This window comes from Neophocaena asiaeorientalis, unplaced genomic scaffold (genome assembly GCF_003031525.2).
Source record: "Neophocaena asiaeorientalis asiaeorientalis breed wild unplaced genomic scaffold, Neophocaena_asiaeorientalis_V1.1 scaffold6, whole genome shotgun sequence".
NCBI classification, from domain to species: Eukaryota; Metazoa; Chordata; class Mammalia; order Artiodactyla; family Phocoenidae; genus Neophocaena; species Neophocaena asiaeorientalis.
Window position 1 is genome coordinate 991,983 of NW_020174424.1, and position 22,314 is coordinate 1,014,296.

The window sequence follows — 22,314 nt, forward strand, 5'->3', positions numbered from 1 at the left end:
TTACTATTCTTAGGCTCTTTACAAACACACATCCTACACTTCACCCAGTAGAGGGGATTGCTACAGAGAGGGAACACCCTGGCCCTTGCCCACTGTCAGTACTTTGATAGGGCAGAAAAGAACACGCGAAGACAGGTGGATAAGCAATGGTGATGAAATAACGAGCATCATTCTTTCCTTCCTTCTGTAGGCTTCCATGGGCTCTTACTCCATTCCACCCAAAGCAACAGCAATAGAGAAACACCCACATCACCCATCCCCACCTGCCCGCTACCAGGCCGCTTTCCTCACTCCCTGTTTCACTACATATTTCTAAAATGCCTGTCTCCTATACCCGCAAAAATTATTCTCCTTATTTACATGATAGTCACGGCATCCACAGTTGGACTGAGCACCGGCTATGAGTCACACACAGCACCAGACTCGCTGGGCAGATCACCTGTCACGCCCAGGGCAGCACAACGCCCTTGTCCTTGGCTCCATTTGACAGATTAGGATCAGAAAGATTAGGCAGCTCACCCAACAAAGGACACAAATCCAGCTGTTTCTGCTTCCAGAGCCGGTGCAGAGTCTGGAGCAGCACCATTGCCACCTCCCACCTCAATCTGAACGTCACACGCTAGCAAAGGGTTCCTCGTCTGCAAGACTGCTCAGAAATCATGGACACCCTATCACTAACATCCTATGAATGCACAACCATAATGACACCAAGCAGATATGCTTCCTTGAAAAGAGACTAATGACCCAGGACATTCGCTTTACTTTTTAATGTTTAATATAAAGAAGGAATGCAGTATTAATGAATTCTTCCCATTAAGAGGTACTTGTGTTTACAGTGCAGAAGCTGGCAGATACCTCCCTACGCGCGTGCCGGCATCACCAGTAAAGGACTAAATCAACATGATGTGCCAAGAGGAACGTGGCATCACTTCCTAGATATTCCCGTCAAAAACGCATACACTGAATCTAATCGTGAAGAAATGTCAGACGAACCCAAACTGAGGGACAGTCTACAAAATAACTGTCCTGTACTCTTCAAAAGTGTCACAGTTGTAAAAGGAAAAGAAAGACTATTCCAGATTAAAGGAGACTAAAGGAGACGTAACAACTACATGATTCTGGATTGGATCCTGGACCAGGTAAATGACCAGTGGCAAAATTGGCAAAATTGGTACCAGATCTGAAAATTAATCCTGGCACTGTTAATCTGCTGATTTTGACAATTATACTGTTATGTTAGAGAATGCCCTTGTTTTTAGAAGATACACACTGAAGTATATTTAAAGATAATGGCCATGATGTCTATAGTTTTGAAACATTCCAAAGAAAAGTGAGAAAAAATATATGCAGAAATGTTTGTACTATTTTGGTATCATTTTTGTAAGTCTGAAATTATTTCAAAACAAAAAGTAAAAACAGTAGAAGTTATCAATGCATGTCAAGTATTAAATAAATGTGAATTGTAATATACCTACCTACTGATTCCTAAGCACACACACAGGAGGATCAAAAGGAACCAACAGGGCTTCCCTGGTGGCGCAGTGGTTGAGAGCCCGCCTGCCAATGCCGGGGACACGGGTTCGTGCCCGGGTCCGGGAAGATACCACACGCCGCAGAGCGGCTGGGCCCATGAGCCATGGCCGCTGAGCCTGCACGTCCCGGAGCCTGTGCTCCGCAACAGGAGAGGCCACAACAGCGAGAGGCCCGCGTACCACACACACACAAAAAAAAGAACCAACAGCCTTGCGTCCTTAATATGAAAGCAACCTTAGAGACTGATATAAGAAATTCTGGTACCCACAAATACCACCCTAGTTTTTCCAATTCACAGTGGTTCCGCCCAAATGTAGCAGTGATACAATACCCTTTTCCTCCTTCTGATAATCACTAACCGTTCCTAACTTCTCAGTTTCATAATTAAGAAAATTCAAACCAAAAATCCTCCAGTGACTCCACTTCCCATGAAAACAGACCACCATAATAAAAAGATACACTGTGTATTACGTTTCCCCACCTCACCCTTCCTCTGGCCAATACACGTTTGGCTAAGCGGCTGGCATTTAGACATCCCTTGGCCCCTGCCCTGCCCTGCATCGATGGGTTTTAGCCACAGAAAAGTATACGATATGAGTGTGAGTGTGGTGACTCAAGGTTCATTTTGCTAACGTAAAACAGAGAAATCAGCCAACTCGGACACTCAGATGTTCCTACAGAAAGTGCACACAGCCTGAAGAATCTGCATTTGATTCTAACAGAATGACTTTCACCTTTCTCCACCCAGTGATTCCAGTAGCGTAAATGGTGGAACACCTCGCGGTCAAGCTTTCAAACCTCGAAAGATGGCTGGAGACAGGCCGCTAAAAAGCCACATGAGAAGGACTAATGGCTATGAAGCCTTTTCTTCTCATGCACAAGGATAAGCGAAAAGTTGAAAAGAAGTTATACAGCTGAACTTCACCCTGTTCTCACGGCTCACGTTTAGCACTCTCTCATTTACAAGTTACAGAGTGTGCTGAGGTCCAGAAACATCAAATCTCCCATTACCCTTCATCACATTCCTGGGGTCAGACAGAATTTCTATTTCACAGACAGAAAAATAAAGGCAAAAGAAAATTAAGATGAGCCCTAAACAACACCACCTTTTAGCAAAAGAACCCAGAATGGACCAAATACGCTGCCTTCAAGAGAAAAAAACCAAAAAACCCCACAAATATCCCTGATTTCTGCAATTAATACATCCAAAAAAAAATCATTTTATGTCACTCAATTACCAGAGAAGCCACACTGGTCTGTTTCTATTTTTTAATATTTTTTTCCTGATTTAGAGGAGTCATTGTGGATGCAGGGAAGATCACATACCCACATGGAATTATGTGGCTCTCAACTAATGCTTCACATCCTGGGCAAACATGAATACAATAAGCCTCTGTCTCTGTCACACCAAAAGACCACGCTGATGGGCTCCACAGGACCTCCTGAGAGCAGCTACAGTACCAGTCCTTCTCTCTCTTAAATATGAGAGTTATTCATGTTACTGAAAAATAGCTCTTAATACTGATTACCATAAAGGAGGAGAAGCAGAGACTATGGTTTATGACAACCAATTTCAAATCAACATGGTTGCCTAAATATCCTGAGCTTGGTCAACAGGCCCAGCGGCCACGTAAACACTGGAGCATCAATGAACTGTCTGTTCCTGTTTTAAAAACAACAAACTGAGGTGACAAAAGTCAAGGGACCAACATCGACAGTTATCGTCTAAGGAACAAACCCCCACCAAGAAACTAGAGCACCATAGCAAACAGGAAGGGAGACAGCTGAACAGATGCCAATAAAGACAAGTCCAAGGATGAATAACACAAATAAGGACTCCCCTGTATCAACTTTTAAATTAAATTTACTTAAACACTGTAAGGACCTACGACAAGCAAAGACACAGTGCCACAAAGGTTTTCAACGCACATGGCAATTAAAATAATATTTACTTCCTCGTGGCCAGTAAGCCCGAATGAGGAGTTTCAAACAAGGAACAGTATGGTTGCTTATCAACATCACGAGTCCAGGGGAATGAGGGCAGTCTGTCTATTATTAACAGGAAGCCTAGGAACAAGTATATGCCGAGCAATTGGGGGCTTCAAGTGAGAGACAGAGTTTCAAATAATCTTTCCTTGGTCCACTGAAGCATGTGTTCACTGAGTCAGCAGACGTTTTGTGGGCACTTACTACGAACAAGACACACACTGACTGATGCTGACCAGGACAGTATACCTGCCACGGAACCTACTGGCAAGGAGTAGAGTATAGCTGATAACCAAAGTGCACTTTAAAATGAGAATTATGACAGGAAAACAGCCAACTTAATGAAGCTGGAGAGCCAGAAGAGCATTATTATGGACCCCTGTCTTCTCTACTAAGATGTTTAAAGAACTAATTTATATTCTCCCTTTCCTTCTTTGTGTGACTCTCAGATGTGTGGCCATTTTCCATTTGAAGGGATGGATGACAAAACAATCCCTGAGGGAGCTAGTAAAAGGGCAGAAGACATGCTTGGAAAATCATAATTCCCGAAACTCTGGCTGCTTATTGTTTAAGATACGTGCAAAATGGAATCTGGAATGCACAACACACTAATATGTAATAAATAATCTAAATTTTAAAAAAAGAAAAAGGAAAGAAAACGAAGTGAGAGCCTGAACAGATTCCTCATTGATGGAATCTCAAAGGAAAATACGGGTTATGTAGTAAGAACTAATAGACGGTTCAAGTTTCGCTGGAGTTTAGAATATAGTTGACCCTTGAACAACATGGGTTTGGAGAGCACAAGTCAATTTATACATGGGTTTTTTTCAATAGTAAATACTACAGTACAACACAACCCACAGTTCATTGAATCCGCAGATATACAGGAACCACACATACAGAGGGCCGACTATAAACTGTACTCTGATTTTTGACTGCGCAGAGGGTTGGCAGGTTGTTCAAGGGTCAACTGCATAAGCCGGGAAGTTGAAATGGTGTCATGAATTCAAGGCTAAGGGGCTTGGACTTTATTGGATAGGAACCTTTTTTTTTCCCCCATTTATTTCCTTTTCTTTTTGTTTAATTTTGGAAACCACTTTTGAGCAATTAAGCGCCACGATTAGAAAGTTAATCTTGCACTAGTGTCTAGGAGGAATGGGGTGGGGGAGGAGAGTAGTTAGAAATCCACTGCAAAGGTTCAATTAAAAACAGGAGGGGGCTTCCCTGGTGGTGCAGTGGTTGAGAGTTCACCTGCCGATGCAGGGGACACGGGTTCGTGCCCCGGTCCGGGAAGATCCTACATGCTGCAGAGCGGCTGGGCCTGTGAGCCATGGCTGCTGAGCCTGCGCATCCGGATGGGAGGCCCACATACAGCAAAAAACAAAAACAAACAAACAAAACAAAAACAGGAGGAAACATTCCAAGCAACGTTGCAGAGGGAAATGTGGAGAGGACTTGGAGTGGGTTTAGATGGGGAAGACAAAGAAGGAGGCCTAAAAATCATCCCCGAGCTCTGAGGTCGGGTGGCTCAGAAAGCAGCAGACAGCACAGGGAGATGAGGTTTGGGAGGGAAGACACACAGTTTGCAAACACTGCACAGGGGGCTGAAGGTGTGAGGCTGGAGCTCTGGGAAGGATGCAGGCCTGGGAAAGTTCCTCCCAGGAAACAGCGACAGGATGAGATCAGAGGGAAACCAAAAACAATGTCCTTTGGGGACACATACTGTCCAAATCAATGGCTTTCTTAACAGCTTTCTTCAACTCTGGTTGGCGTTTTAGTTATCTGATCAAAAGGCCCCATTGCTAGACTCCGACACCCCAGAGAAGTGCTCCAGGCACCTCCTTCAGCCCTCTGGATGGAGCCCTCGCACTCGGTTGGGCACTTTGACTTCCTGTTGCCTCAAACTGAAGCTTCTGCTTCTCTGCGCTGCCCCGTGGGATGTGCCACTCTGATGGACCATCGCTAGAGGTTCACTTTTCCCTCTGAGCTGTCCCAGAGGCCTACTGTGGCTCAGGGCTGCACAGTCAGCACAGCAATCCCCCATTCCCGGCCCAGGCCCACAGCGCGGGAACCAGCCCACTCCAAAGGATTCTGCGGGTCCAGGAGAGGGGCTCGATACCCACACAGAATGGGTCATTTCTTGAAGTCTATTTTAAAATCTATTTAAAGCAATTCTAAAGCATCAGCTAAATGTGCTCCATATCCAATGTTTTCGAAAGGGCAATGTCTGGAAGTTAACATTCCAAGTTACCCACACCTAAGCATGATGAGATGCAATCTCTCATGCCTATTTCTTTGTCCATTTTATTTACAGAGCAGACAACTCAGATTCATATCACCTTTCCCTGTAACTATTAATTGTAAAAAGGAAAACAAAAAACAAAGAAGCTTCCTCTTTCTAAATCTGTTGACTATGTCAATATGTTAAATTATAAATATCTAATATAATTTTCAAATCAAACTAAACCAAACCAAACCAGAGGTTAAATTTTGTTAGGTTTCATACCATGATGAAATCTGTAATAACAAATAAATAAAACTCTGGGTAAAAACACATAAATAAATACACTCACACATACATACCACTTAAAAAAAATCTAAATACTAGAATGCAAAGCTTTTCAGGTAATTATTAGCATAATTTAGTTCACACAGCATAGACTACAAAAAAATACATGGGTCTTTTATGAGGAAAGAACCCATATCCCACAGATATTTAAAATAACCATTAAAAACAAAAGTTTTGGGCTTCCCTGGTGGCACAGTGGTTGAGAGTCTGCCTGCCGATGCAGGGGACACGGGTTCGTGCCCCGGTCCGGGAAGATCCCACATGCCGCGGAGCGGCTGGGCCCCTGAGCCATGGCCTCTGAGCCTGCGCGTCCGGAGCCTGTGCTCCGCAACGGGAGAGGCCACGACAGTGAGAGGCCCGCATACCGTAAAAAAAAACCAAACAAACAAAGTTTTGTTTTTCGTTTTGTCATTTCAAACTGATTTAAAATGACTGTTCCTCTTCAGTAAACCACCCCCCCAAAAGATATTCAAAGATATTTTACCTCTCCAGTGTTTAAGCCTCAACACAAGCCCCTCCCCTCTGACCTTCCTTAAACAGGCTGATAAGTGGAAAGATGAAGTCATTTGAGCTTCACACCCAAACACACAGCAGCAGGCTGAGATAACCAAAAGGCTCAGTTATCTGAGTAATCGCTGGTCAGATAACCTCTACATAACATATCCTGAGTATGTGAAATCGTTTTCCTATTTTTCTGTAGGCTCCATTTCCCTGGATGGGGAGCAGCTCTCACTGGGGCAGGAGGGCTCATGGCACTTACCTTTTTGGCTCTTTGGGCTATGTCTGGTGTTCTTGTAAGCAGCTTTTCAATCAGGTACTCTCTGTTCTGCAAAACAAATATTCCCAACAGTTTAACATCAAATACAAGACACTGAAATTCACAGTGATTTCAAAATAGCAGATTTACTTGGGTTTTTAAGCATGTTACCTTGGCTTTCTGGAAGAATTTGCATTTTAAAAGTTCTGCTGCTGTGGGCCTGAAAGATCAATAATAAATTAGAGTTGAAACAACGACCACTCAATAAAGACACTGCCTTGACGAAACAAGTTAATCCTAGAGTCTTTCTGGAAGACCAGTTTCAGCAATAGCAAAGCCACAGACTAAATTAATCATAAGCTGGCAGCAAATTAAATGGTGCCAATTTTCCAGTTCCTTCCAAACGCCTCTACTGCAAAACTCCGCCTCTACATAAACTCCTGTAAGTGAAATACCTGGGGCATGACCGATCTTCCATCCTTCATCCTTACACTTCACTAAGTGAATTCGGTGTTTCTAAAAGGTGGCGGACTGACACGTCTGTGAGCTAAATCCCTGTATTTATTAAGAAGCAGTACAAAAGCTGCGATATGACCCTATCGAAGAAACTGTGCCCACAGTGTTCTATGATTCCCCAAGAGCAGAAGGTTTCTGCAAGGGGACCACGCGGCATGTGTACGAGCTCTGTCTGGCCACCGAGTAACCCGGTCTCAAGTGTCCATGGACTATTGTTTTTCAGGGGAAGGTAATTAATAGAATGGTGATTAACAGAATGCAAATTCATTTTAAAGCATTATGGGATTGGTCTGATTGTTTCCTCATGGTGTCATTTAACTTGTTTCTCTGTACTGTATTTCCCATAAAACGCAAGTTGGGTCTGAAGGCTTGGCTAGGTTGACACAAGCATTTGGGGGAAGAACACGTCGTAGATGACACACATCTTACTGCAGCATGGGGGAGGCACATAATGATAGGTTATTTCAGCGGGAGGGATGCTAAGTTTAACTGCGTGGTCCCCAGGCCCAAGATCTCTCCATGGTAAAGGTAAGTTTTCGCCACTGCAACTGGCAAGTGTTCTGTTGGATAATACATTGCCACGATATGAATACCCTGTTCCGGAGAAACTTTCACCTGATGATTTTAGCATCTTTGCCTTAAATAATTATTTCATTGGAGGTGGCAGAACACTGATTTTCTACTACTCTCATTCCTTCTACGTTTAGTAACTGGCACTCTTCCATAAAGAATAGCTTCTTTCATCAATAGTTCCCGCAGCCAGGCAGGAAGAATCACATATACCTAGAGGATAGGACAGTCAGCAAGACAACTGGTCTGATCTCTTCAAAAAGTCGGTGTCATAGAAGAAAAGGGGAGACGTGAGGGGACTGTTCTCGATTAAAACAGACTTAAAGGAACGTACAACCAAATGCAACACATGCCCCTCTCCTGAGTCCTGATTTGAACAGGACGGGGAGAGGCTGCAAGAGACATTTAGAAATAGAGATAGGCGAGTGTGCTAGGTATAGGACAATTTTAGGAAACTACTGTTCACTTACTTAGTGTGGAAAAGCATTGTGGTTACGTAGGAACGTGTCTGTATTTGGAGGGAATGCAAGCTGAGATGTTACGTCTGTTACTTATTTTCAAACTGTTCAGCAAATAAAATGTGGGTAAACAGGGACAGCAGATATGGGAAATGTGAATCATTGCTGAATCTCAGTGTTGGTGTAGAAGCAAACACTGTACAATTTTTGCACCTTTTCTGTATGTTTTAAATGTTTCATAATAAAAAACTGGGAGGGAGGAGGGAAGCATGACTGAATATCATTAGGTCTCCTCTCAGGCAGTGACTGCCAAAGGGACCATGACTATTGTGTTAAGGGGAATCCAAGTTTAAAGGGAGTCCTCACACTTGAAGAGATTGGAAACCAGTGCTCTGAACCAGGAAGCTCCACTAAAATGTTTCCAGGGACAAAACCCAAGCGTATAAAAGAATTAGGAAACATCATTAAGTGCAACGGTATACAAACTGTGTAAGTCTGCAGGGGCCATAAACCGTATTTCTGTGCAAAGAAATTTTCTCTTTCAATTGTCATTGCTCTTTTCCTTAATTTCAAGTGGAACACTGGTTAGGGGTACCTAACAAAGAACCCCAAATCGCCATAGCCACTGCAACCAAGAGCCCCTAACTGCTAACTGCTTGGAGTAAACAAAGGTCTAAACAACAGGCGGGCCAAGCTTTACATTTTGTGTACCGTATCCCTTGGTAAGCTGGTTCAAATTCATGAATTTGTACCCTGGACCTCGTTTTGGAACCTTGTTCTCCACGCACTAGAACTAAAAAGGATAACTGAAGTGATTTAACTTTGGTTGTCTCTTTAATGTAGACTACTCTTAGTGATTATTGGCAAAGTTTTGGGCTTCCAGCTACGCCAAACGCATCATTTCATTCTCTCAGTAAATATATACTGAGCACCTGCTGTTTGTCAGGCATGATGTTAGGTGCGAGGCCCACGCTAATGACTATGACAGACATAAATACTACCCTCAGCAACTTACAGTCTGGCAGATAAGAGTTAGAGGGTGCTGTCAGACTGTAAGAGGAAGGTCAGAACATTCAAACACATGAATTGTGTTTGGGGAAAGGAGAGGGCTACTGAGAAAACATATAAGAGGAACCATTACACAAGGGACTGACCATGTTTGGTACCTTATCACATGAAACCAAATTTTAAAAACCAAGAGGCATGCAAAATAACTTAGATTTAACTTTTTAGAGTGGAAAGAAAAGAAACTAAGAAAATCAAGATGATGAAGGAACTCAAGGCCACTCTTTTGGTAGAAACCCTCATCCCCTCTGGTCAATAGCGTTACGACACAGCCTCCCGGTGAGTCTGTCTGCCACTTCTCTCTTCTCATTCCAACCAATCACCCACACTGCTCCCTAGCTGGCTTCTAAACGAAAACAATTTCTTATGCCTCCTAATGGATTTCAGTGGCCTGAGATCCCGACTCCTCCAGCCTCATTTCCCATCACGCCCCATGTAAACTCTATCCTCCAGCTACGGTGATGGTCTCCGCCATCTCTTGCTCTTTCATGACAAAGCACACACTGCTTTTCTTGCTTTAGAATGTTCTGTGACCAACTGGCATATCTTTGCTCGTCAGTCAAGAACCCATTTAAACGCCATCCGTCTTCAGAGGTATTTCTCCCAGGTCCTACAAGTGGCGGAATTCATTGCTCCCACCTTGGTGCTCACACACCAATCCACCACACTTTGCAATAATCTGTTTCTGTATCTCCCTGCCTCCACCCCACTAGGTTATAAGCCTTTCCAAGAAAGGGACCACACAGTATTCATTTGTTATATCCCCAAAGCCTAACACAGAGCACAAAACTGCTACAGCTCAGTTTCATGCTATAATCAAATATGGGGTAAGAATGATGCCACTAGACATTGGAGCCCCGAACCACAGCTTCTAGCCAGAGTTAGTCAGCACTCTAAGCATCTACTCTAAGCATCTAAGCATCTACTCAATATGGGAGAGAGCAGGAGAATGATGTAATGAAAACAAGACTCAGGCTAACCAAAAAGAAAAGGCGAGGGATGCGTCTGTGCACAGGAGGCACTGAGGAGGGGGGCCACAGACGCCCCCCCTCTCTCCTCCGCACCCCACCTCCTCCCTCCTCAACCCAGGGTCAAGTGTAGGACCCAAGTAGAGAGAAGGCTGGGAAATGCCAGGCATACCGGGAGACACAGGGCTGGGAATACTTTCCCTTTCCCAGCAAGGTCATTTCTATAGTAACCAAAACTGTAAAGGGGAAAAGCATGCTGCAGAGAAAACTCTTTCCTTTGGACTCCACCCTCAGCCTTCATCAACAGATACAGAAACACAATGACATGAGAAAGGAGAAGTGGTTTAAGAAGCCACACTCCTTTTTTAACAGGCTTAACATTTATGTTAAACAATAGGTAATTTCTACTCTATACAGAGAACTAAATAGCAGACGTTGAATTTTGGAGTTGAATCCTACATGTGCCAAACTATCTCCATAAAAAGCATGGAAAAGTGGAAGTGGAAAGAATGAGGAAAATGAGGAAGGGAAGAAAGTGATTAGAAGGTATGAGAGAAGCCAAGATGTGTGCTGCCCATCTGATTTTAGGGTTTTTGCATGTTTTGTTTGTTTTAGTCTTATGCTATAGAAATTACTAGTGTAGGGTTAATGTGGAACCATCAGTGCTGCCTGCCTCTTAGCCGAGTACTACAGAAGAAAGAATTCTGCAAGCACCATTTTGTCTTACATGTCCACTAACAATTATCAAGCAATACAATATAATGTAAACACAAACACCATTTTACAAGAAATGCTAAAATGTTATACCAGCAACCAAAATGATGGCCCAGACTTTGAATAATGATTCAATTTTAAATCCTTAAAAACAATGTGGAAGTCTGCAAGTACCAACATTCTCAGAAGAAAATCCCTTAAAGGATTCCAATACATATGGATGAACCAAAGTCCACTGAGACTTAAAATAATTTTCAAAGGATTCAGGATGAGTACGATACAGTTTAAATAGAAATTAAAATTCAACTTTTTAGAACAATACATTGACCTCTGGCAGAGCTGCATTTCTCACCCCACCCCTTCCCTCAGAAGAAATATTCCAAGTTTTATTTGTTTCCAGTGGATTTATCTATGCAACAACCACCCCTTTGTTGCTCTAAAAAAAAATGATAGTTACTTTTATAGTTGTCATCCATATGAAGTATATAACCTCCAAGATTAAGGCTCTTTTTTTTTAAGAATAGCAAAATGTTCTGCTGTGCAAATATAAGCAAATCTTTACCTATGCAAATGCAGGGCACAGACTTGAATGAGGCAAACAGCTCTGACACCCAGCTCTCAGGCAATAGGAAAGTTCCACGAGCTCTCAAGGTTGACAGAAAGCACAGTTCCTTCTCAGCTAGCCTGAGGGCTCCAGCATAGGAATGATTCTGTCTTGGTCACTGTTCCCCTGTGATATATGTTTTCATTCATTGCTAAAAAGGTACTCAGCAAGACCAGGGTTTCAGTACTAGTCAACTGCTTTTAGATTACAAGCAGAGGATCTATATGCTGGCAACAGAAATAAATACAATGATCGAAACTCTTGCCTTCACTCCTCAACCCACTCCAATCTGGTCTGGTTCCAAAACTCTTTTCAATGAGTCCAAATCATCCCCAAATTGCAAGCTCCCAATTGTTTGCAGGTGTTCAAGAAATACCACTGAGTACGCAATACAGACCAGTCACTGTGGACAAAAAGAGAGACAGGAAGATGAGAGGCACAGATTCTCCTCCTAAAAAACTCAGAAACTCATGAGGAAATTGAATATGTAAGTCAATAAATGTACACAGGGCTTCCCCAGTGGCGCAGTGGTTGAGAGTCCGCCTGCTGATGCAGGGGACACAGGTTCGTGCCCCGGTCCGGGAGAATCCCACATGCCGCGGAGCGGCTGGGTCCGTGAGCCATGGCCGCTGGGCCTGCGCGTCCGGAGCCTGTGCTCCACAACGGGAGAGGTCCGTGTACCGCAGAAAAATAATAATAAAAAAATAAATGTACACAGTGTGATAAGTGCTACAAGAGACATATCATCAACATACTGCAGGAAACTCGAGGTTGCAACAACTCTACTTGGTCAGGAAGAAAAGGCAAATAATGAATGGCAATCCCAATTTCCTGAATACTTAGGAATGCTCCGGCACTGTTCTCTGCTTTAAGGGCATCATCTCCATCCTCATAGCAACCCTATGAGGTGGTGTTATTAGGCCCATTTTACAGACAAGGAAACTAAGTCATGCAGATGATGTAGGGCTAGGAATCGCACCCAGATGTATCTAACTTTGAGAACCTGGGGCCTTTGAACTAAATATTGAAAGACAAGAAGGGGGACAGGAGAAGAGGAAAAAATCTTTGGACAATATAAACAAAGGCAGAGAAGAGAAGAAATACTCACAGGTTTCTTTCAGACCTGAGCAGCAATTAGATGTTACTTATTAATTCAGTCAGGAATATATATTTTTAAATTGCATCCTGTATAATAAATAATTCAACAATTATAATATTGCTTTTTTTCCATTCTCACATTTCCTGAATCTTTTTTCCCCAAACTTCCCACGTCGTGTCTTTTCATTACAAGAAAAAAATCACCTGGGAAGTTTGTGCACCAGCGACACTCTCTGTTTGTTACAGAGGACAACTGCACAATCGTGAGAACAGATTACATTATACAGAAAGTATCTAACGGAAGTTCTTCACCTATTAATACTTTGTAAATCAATAATGTTACCAAGAGAATACTCTGAGGGAGAGATGCTGTGAGAATTCGAATAAACTCTGTGCGGCTCTCTTCTAAAACTTTTGTTGTTATCATTGTTGTTGTTTGGTGGGGTGGTGGGAACCTGATACCTGAGCTCATATAATAAATAAAAACTGGAAAGACTTTCAAGATTATTGAGAAGGATGGCTTGTTAAATATAATGTATGACGGTCTAATCTAATTTATTTTGACCAAATTATAAGTCTCCTAAAGAAATGCATTTATCCGTTAGTACACTAACAGTTCTACCCCACAGAATCCTTTTTTGAAAGAGCTGGAATCGTGCGGCATTACACATCACCACTAGGTGGAATCTCAACTATTTTGAGAATCACAAAGACCATCAGTCACAACCCAGTCCTTCTAAAGGGGAAAACGAGTTCTTCTCTCACTGGGCTTTAGAGGATCAAAGTCTGTCTCCTCGGTGATGCTAAAAACTTACGTTTGGAGATGACACCAAATACAAGGGGAAGGCAAGCAAGTGTTGCACCCCTTTTTAAAATAAATAATTTCAAGATGCTTAAGAGCAAAGAGTCTTTAGAACTGGCTCCATGAGGGAGGTAACTAACTGATATAGAAAAGATTCAAGGCAAATTCAGTAAAATGTAAAGGAATGAACAGAGTTGCTACAAAGAACAGGTATAATAATGGAAACTATGTTTATTCTAGAGAAGGGTAGCCTGCTCAAACAGTAGATCGCTGTGTGAAGGCAAAAGGCTTAAGTTTCATCAAGAACTTAAGGATAAAGGAATCCTTCGAAAAGCAGGGTCCTTCCCTGAAAAAGAAAGTTCCAAAAGAGAAGCCAGGTTTTATGTTTTAGAACGTTAAGTATCAAGTTGGAGTCCTGGGTGGATATGGGTAGCCAGTAACTTCTCAGCAGCCTCTCCAGGTGTGTAATCCAAGTTTACCTTACGTTAGGACAATGCAGCACACAGCCAAGCACTACAAAGGGACTCTCCCCAGCCAAGGTTTATGCTCAGTTCACGTCATTAACATTCTCCTTCAAGTGACAAAGGACACTGGGCTCTACTATCACTACCCAGGACATTTCAAACTCACAGAAATGAAGAAGAAGAAACAAAACTCAGAAAAAAACAGACATACCACAGTGCAGGGCAATAACCCAAGAATAAAGAGGAAATACTAAAGTTAATTTAAAACCGTTTGCTTCTATTTATATGATTAATCTTTCAAATGTAAAAATGTTAATCTTCTTTACTGATAATCTTTTAAACAGCACAAACAACTTGTTCTGCAACTCAAAGGAAGCTCATGCAAAATGCAACAGCTCTGCCTGGTTTAGACTGGAGCTGGCAGGATATTCAAATCCTGAGAGGTCAGCGCAACCTACACAGTGCAGAGTATTAGCTCAGCTTCTGAATTCACCACTGCCAATTGCTTTTGATTTCTGTTTTACTTCGCTTCCTTTGATGACAGAGCCCATACCTAACAAGCATCACCAATCTCATTAACACGGAAAATTTTCCTCTGCCTCTCCCTCGTCCTCACTCACTTCTCTCCCTTTTGGACCCAAGCTTCCACTAACAGGTTGGAAATCTGGGGACCAGAGCTGGATTTCCCTTGAACTGGATAGAACTAAACTTCAGGACTCCTCACACAGCCCTTCCCCATCCACAAACCAAGCTTTGTCATGACCCCACCCAGTCATGATCACTCACTCATCCACTCGGTTTGACATACCTTTTGGAGGGATCTTTCTGAAGACACAGTGAAAGTAATTTTCTAAAGGACTTGCCGTACTTTTTCATCATCTCCTTATCCTCTACTCCTGTTTCTAAAGTGGGTGGATCATTTTGCAAGGTCAACATCAACACCTGCAGCAGAAACAAACAGGAAGACAGGATCTCAGGACAGCAGTTGCTACAACTGAGTTTTTCATTTTCCAGCAAAGCCTCAGAGACCCTCCTTGATTAGGTACAAATGTGCTTCCCCATGATTTTCATCTTCTAGAAAGTGCGCAAAGTATTCAGTTCCCTTTGCAAATCTGTTCACGTGCCCTTTAACCTTTTTGTTATTCCACTGACAGAACTTACAAAATCTGCTCTGTGTTAAGAGTGCTCTCCCAAAGGGGCCAGGACAAGGGCTTCCTGGGAACTAGCTCTCACAAGGCCTGCAGGAGCACACAGCTCCAGCACCAGCTTAGTGCAGGCTGTGCTCTGGCTGGGAAAGGGGGCAGTGGAGGGTAGAGAAAGAGAGGCCCAGAGCAGCAGGGAATGTTCACGTATACAGGTTATTCCTAAGTAAGGGACCGCCTGTACTCAAGGCTTCTGTAATACATTACCAGCCCTAAAAATAAATCCACAACATCCCAAGAGGTAACACATGGTCTCCCTTTTTCTTTTTTAAATGAAAAAACATACAGAAAATTGCTCAAAGGCTTGGCAAAACTGAGACAGTAAGACACTGAAAGATAGCTGGGACACAAGTGAGTTACTAAAAACCATAACCAGAACAAAAGTCCATGCTGCTTTTGGAAAGGGACGAAACAAAATCAAAACACAGGTTGCACATCAAAAAGGTGAAAAATTCCATTCTTTCACACTAACGTCAAAATTATTTGTTTTTTTTTTAAAAAGTGTAGAATTTGTAGCAAACTATTGACCTATAAAATGAAAAAAAACTCATTAATGCGTACATCAGCCTTAATTTATGCAAATGCTATACACGCCAAACACTTTCAGATGCGTGAATAGATGAAGGATTAAAGTGACAGTTTATTGTTTGTGGAGGCTAATAGCAAACCGAAGAAAAGTGGGAGATCTGTGAGATTTTAAGAAAAGTCCTGCAGGACTTTAGGCCAGAATTAGCAATGTGACTGGATTCAAGTGGAAAACACTAAAAAGTAGGGAAAGAAAGCAAACAAGAAATAAGAAAAAATAATAGAGAAAAACCAGATGAAAGAAAAGTCCTCAGCGCTGTTTCAGTGCTTTTTCCCCAAAAGGTCACTTCAATTGTTTACACCTCAATTTAAAATTTTCTGCTGACAAAATCAGGTGTGTACACACAACCCCCAAATCTTAACTATTTTAAAAATATGTATATAAATATACAGAGAAAAACAATGTAATGAACTACACTAAAACTTTAATAGGGATTGCCTGTGGTTGATGAGATAGATTATGGATGATTGTTTTCACCTTTATTCTTATTTGGACTTCCAAATTTTCTACAATAAGAACGTATTAACTTTTTAATCGGTAAAATCATTTAACTATTTTTTTATCCTCAGGTCTTTTTTTTTTCTAAATCCTCTTAAAGCTTTTCCAATAAAATCCTAGGAAAAAGTTGAAACAAACATGGACCATATTCTCTGTAAAATACCTTCATAATTTCCATTCAACTATTTCAGCCACAAAACAAAACCCATTTGGGTAAATTAGCCCTGATCCCACCACCTCAAAACTAAGAGAAATAATGATGTAGGCTAGTTAAAAGAATAACACAAATAGGGACTTCCCTGGTGGTCCAGTGGTTAAGAATCCATCTTGCAATGCAGGGGATGCCAGTTCCATCCACGGTCAGGGAACTAAGATCCCACATGCTGAGGGGCAACTAAGCACCACAACTAGAGAGCCTGTGTGCTGCAACTAGAGAGAAGCCTGCGCACACACCGCAACGAAGTGAAGAGCCCGCGGGCCACAACGAAAGATCCCGCGGGCCGCAACTAAGATCCCATGCAGCCAAATAAATAAATAAATATTTTAAAAAATAATAACAATAAAGAGTAACTTCCAAAAAAATAAAATAACGAAAATCTAAAAATAGTATCCAAATGTATGTTAGTTCCTAAAAACACTGGGCTCCCTTATTTCAGATGAGTCACCAACATGACACCATGAGAACAGGAGTGAAATGTTACAGACCATGGGGGAAAAAAGGCCTGAAAATTTGGGAAATCCATCTGTAAAGATGATATCACTATAATCTATTTTTAGATTTTTCTTGGGGAGCTGGGGGTATTCTGTGATAGAGAGAGTAATGACCAGCATTTGTCTCATCTATCAACCTCCATCGACCAATCTGATCACATTGTTCTGTGCTAAGAACACAAAGCAAGCTTCAAAGCCGGGAACTGTGCTACTTTTTGTCCCATTCTGTCCACTGAGAGCATCAGCTAACATTTAACTTGGCTGCATCCCTCCATTAATTCCCCTTGGGTCTAAGAGAAAAATGACTACGTTTAAGAGAATGGATTCTGTTAAATCATATTTCAAACCCGACATAATATTTCCAATAGCAATTACTTTCATAGGAGGATATTTGTGATAAGGCGCTGCTCCTGTGGCTAGTTCAATGGCAGTTATTCCAAAACTCCACATGTCAGCCTTGAAGTCATAGCCTCTCACCTAAGAAGCGAAGCAGGGAAAAAACACAATTATACAGCCGGCATGTTATACGTGACAAGGTCCCTCTTATGTCAGAAGTCCACGGCCGTGTGTGCACAGCCTTGAGATTACTTTGCTAAGGCCCAGCAATCGGGAATTAAATCTTGCATGACGCGTTCTAGTAAAATGATTGACTTGAACAAAATGACGTGTATTGTACAACTATACTATGTCAATCAAAACATCACTTTTATTTATTAATTTATTTCACCTGTTCCATGACTTCAGGGGCCATCCAACACGGGGTGCCAACGAATGTTTTTCTTACTTTATTCCGGGTAACATCACCCCCTGTTGCTAAGAAAGCACTTACCCCAAAATCTGAAAGGGAAAAAAAAAAAAAAAAAAAATCACCCTTATTTTAGGTAAGACATTATGGATTACAAATTCTGCCTTTAAGAACATCTCTTTTCCTGATGGGCCTCGCAATGGTGATGACTTGCTCCAAACACTGTGGAGCTCTCTCAGCCATACAGCAGGGCAGTCCTGCCACCCGCCATCCCCTACACCAGCGTTCCCCAACCTTTTTGGCACCAGGGACGAGTTTCGCGGAAGACGATTTTTCCCCGGGGGCAGGGACGGCCGATGGTTCAGGCGGTAATGCGTGCCGGAGCGATGGGGAGCTGCAGATGAAGCTTCGCTCACTTGCCCACCCGCCCCTCACCTCTGGCTGTGCGGCCGGGTTCCTAACAGGCCGTGGGCAGGTAGCGTTCCGTGGCCCGGGGGTTGGGTACCCCTGCCCTACACTTCAGAGAACGCCCTCATCACAGGCTAAGGGTCAGCAAGCTCACCAGTCCAAAAGCTCAGCATATCATTTTTATATTTTCTACCAAAAAGGTATCACAAGTCATAACTAACCATAAAAGATTACAATAAAAATATACATACCTACATTTAGGGCTTTCCAAAGCCCTAAATTAAAGGATCTTAGCTTTTAGCTAAGATTCATTTTAGAAAATCATTTATAAGAATAGCACCAAAGGTAGTAAAACTAGCATGTGTTTCTTTTTATGTTTTCTTTTATTATGATTATTTTCTAGCCTCTTTAATTCCACATCATCAATGTTTGGGGAGTGGATTTCTTCCTTGAAATAAAGCATGAATAACATACAACTTCCACATTCCCACGCCCTTCCTTGAACAGTGCTCTGTAACACTTTAGCCAAAATCATAATGGCAAATCCACAAACCCAGGTACATAAAACCAACATGCCCAGTTTTGCCCACACGTAGCAATCAACACAAAGGATAAGCCCAGTGGGTAAAGACTGGGTTTTTTTCAACGTTTGCTTTCTAGATAATTTTCGTAGATATAGATGGAAAGGTTTGTAGAATGAAATCATACTCTTCTTGACATCCATTATATATTAGAAGTTCTTCTTGTGAGGACATGAATTAATTAAGCATACTGTATACGAGCATGCATTTATGCAAAAATTATGTTTGTATATGTGAAAGTAGAGAAGGAATACCCAGTGATTATTAATGCATGCATCTGTGCTTAGAGTTTTACTAATGGTTAAAATTAGTTAGTAAGTTAAACTACCAACTACTTAGGGCTAGTACAGACCTACCAATAAGAGCCAACTCAAGGGCACCTCAAGAGAAAACTGGTGAACAGTTATAAAAAAGGGATGTCAACACCTCAAAACACTGCAGCAGGTTATGCAGTGTGGACCCCTTCAAAATGCTCTCACGTGACTCTCCTTTGCTGGCCCCCTTCGGTGACTGCCAGGATGATGGCAATTACCAAAGAACAGCGTCAAGTACAAACCAAGGTCAAATATTAGCATTTGCGTTAGATCTACATTATTAAGTTATGCAATAACACTGGAACCAGTTCCCCGAGTTGAACTCTGTTGCCTGTTCCATTTTATTTACGTTTAAATTTACTCAAATCCCAACAGGATTACAACTTCAAGTCAAAGGAATAAAAATTGACAAAGGGCGTCTTTATTCCAACTGCTACTCTCGTGTTAATAGTGAGCAAAAGTATATTCTGAAAATGCTATGTAATTTAATTTGCATGTATGTGCTGAACTCTATTAGAACTCTTATATTACAGTCAGAAAAATCAAGCTTTCTGAAAAGAAACCTCTGAAACCAGTGAACCAGTCTCCTTCAGGTAGGAGGAGATAAAATTCATTCTCTTACAGAAGAGCTAGGTCAACTTAATCATTTGTAAGTATCTACTATATTTGGCTAGAGGAAGAGACAACACGATAAGGCTTTCGAAAATATAAATTTCAACCTCATTTGTATTTCGGAAAAGAAGTTTAACAGTGAATCCAACATTCTGTTTTTATTAAAATAACTGTGTAACATGATAATATTAAATAAATACATATCATCTGTAAATAATTAAGGATATGGGTAAAAGTTGTCTTAAGGAAAAATAAATTCTTTTCCATGCAGTTGAAGCAATTCTACACCCCAAATATACATATATCTTCCTAAAAGATATAATCTAGACAAAAATCCATTGTTAACATTAATTGTTTTTAATTCCTTAAAAATACCATCTGATGGGACTTCCCTAATGGCACAGTGGTTGGGAATCCACCTGCCAATGCAGGAGGACACGGGTTCGAGCCCTGGTCTGGGAAGATCCCACATGCCGCGGTGCAACTAAGCCCGCGCACCTACAGCCCGAGCTCCGCAACAAGAGAAGCCACCACAGTAAGAAGCCCGCGCACCACAAAGAAGAGTAGCCCCCGCTCGCCGCAACCAGACAAAGCCCGCACGCGGCAATGAAGACCCAAGGCAGCCAAAAATAAATAAATAAAAATTAAACAAAAAAACCCAAAAACATCTGATTACATTAGACCTTTTAAACCTGCAAAAACTGCTGAGAGAGAGGCATAGTTGCAATTCATTATTGACAACACCTCTTCAATGTATTTTCCTGATTCACATTTGTATTCACAGACTCCACTTAGAACACTCACTTTTAAGTCATAAACAGACGGTTAAATGTCTTTAAAGCTCAGAAGAAAAATTCTGGAAGCAGAAAACACCAATCCTAACATCTACTCACCCTATGACTACAGAATAAATGTACAATTTGCTCATACGTATGGGCAGTGTATATAGAAAAAGATTTATATGTACTGTGAAAGAGAACTTTTGGACTGAACTTTGTAGGGTGCTTGTGTAAACAGGAAGACGGGTATATGCTGTGGAGACAGCTTACATGTGACAAGAGAAGTGGAGGTGGCAGAGCAGAAAACAGTGAAAAGTGCCCTTGATTGCTGAGGGGGACCTCCAGACAGCCCAGGGGAGTGGAGGCAGATACGTGTGGGTCAGAAACCATGAACATTTCTCTGGCAACGTGGAATCAAAGGCTACACATCAAGTTAGTCAGCCTCAAGGAATAACTGCATCTCAAACCAGAAAGAGTGCGGTCATCCTGGTAACGAAAAGGCTCTCACGTCTTTTGAATCCATCCAGTTCTCTCCTTCCCCATTGTAAGCGCCTTGGTTTAAGCCCAAGAGTCCTGGGGCAGCCTCCGAGGTCACCACCTCCCTGCTTTCCCCAGACCAGCCTGCAGCAGCCAGGCACTTCTATGTCACAGGCCTGATGGCTCCTTAAAAGTCTTTAAAGGCTCCCTGCTCCCCCAGGATAAAGTCAGAATCCCTCAGAACAACATGCAAATCTGACTCCCCTTTCCTCTCCCGCCTCATCTAACACTACTCCCAAATTCCAACCTTGGCATCATCCCAGTGCACTGTTCCCTCCACTAAGGGGAGGACCATCAGCAGAGGACACTCTGCTTGTCCTTATTAATGACAGAAGCGGGCTTCCCTGGTGGCTCAGTGGTTGAGAGGCCACCTGCCGATGCACGGGACGCGGGTTCGTGCCCCGGTCTGGGAGGATCCCGCGTGCCGCAGAGCAGCTAGGCCCGTGAGCCATGGCCGCTGAGCCTGCGCGTCAGGAGCCTGTGCTCCGCAGCGGGAGAGGCCACAACAGTGAGAGGCCCGCGTACCGCAGAACAAAAAAAAACAAACAAACAAATGACAGAAGCATCTTTGGCGTCCTGACTCTTGGTACCTTGTATGGTTAAGTTTGATGTACCTTCATCACCTTTCCCTCATTTGTGGCATACGATTTAAGTGACTTTGGGAATTGTCTTGTTTTGATATGTGAACACTAAGCCCTGTGGAGGATCTGCAGGCGTTTGGGGTGCAGCTACCTGATTTAGCAAGTAGCACATCTGCCAGGAAATAGCGCAGCCCTAAGGAACCAAGGCAGGATGCTCAGTGGTTAGGCTGAAGACTAAGCTATTCCCCAACTGTGTGACTCCAGCAAGGCACTTAACCTTTCTGCAGCTCTGTTTTCAGGCTTCTTGGTTATGCCTGTTTTTACATTATTTTCACCTTTATAACACCCCTCTACTTCTTTTTACCATGGATAAATATGCTTTACAATAATTGTTAGGTAGCTCAATAAGCTACTGTTCTCTGCCTCACAACTGGGCTGAGGGGATAAGCATTAACGTTTTTACAGTGGTAGATATAAAGTACGAGAAGGACATGCTTCCTGACCTTAAGAATATTACCATCAAGGAGGGAGAAGGCATGACACAGAACGTGTAGAATCAAACGCTATGCTCTGCTGTCCGTGTAGAAGTGGAAGAGTTAGGACTGTAACAGCCATGAAAGAGCCCATCTCGAAGTGAGCCTTGGACCTGGCCTTGA

At 42.4% G+C, this 22,314-nt stretch overlaps 1 protein-coding gene across 2 annotated transcripts in view; it reads right to left on the reverse strand.

Moving 5' to 3' along the window:
- STK39 (serine/threonine kinase 39) overlaps positions 1-22,314 on the reverse strand; it is a 230,965-nt gene that overhangs the window by 184,253 nt on the left and 24,398 nt on the right. For both annotated transcript variants that reach the window (XM_024756661.1, XM_024756662.1), the window contains exons 4-8: positions 17,829-17,938; positions 17,477-17,578; positions 14,913-15,046; positions 7,017-7,065; positions 6,849-6,914 (exon numbers count right to left, since the gene is read on the reverse strand). In XM_024756661.1, the coding sequence (XP_024612429.1) occupies positions 6,849-6,914; positions 7,017-7,065; positions 14,913-15,046; positions 17,477-17,578; positions 17,829-17,938 (461 nt within the window). The remainder of the gene's footprint in view (positions 1-6,848; positions 6,915-7,016; positions 7,066-14,912; positions 15,047-17,476; positions 17,579-17,828; positions 17,939-22,314) is intronic.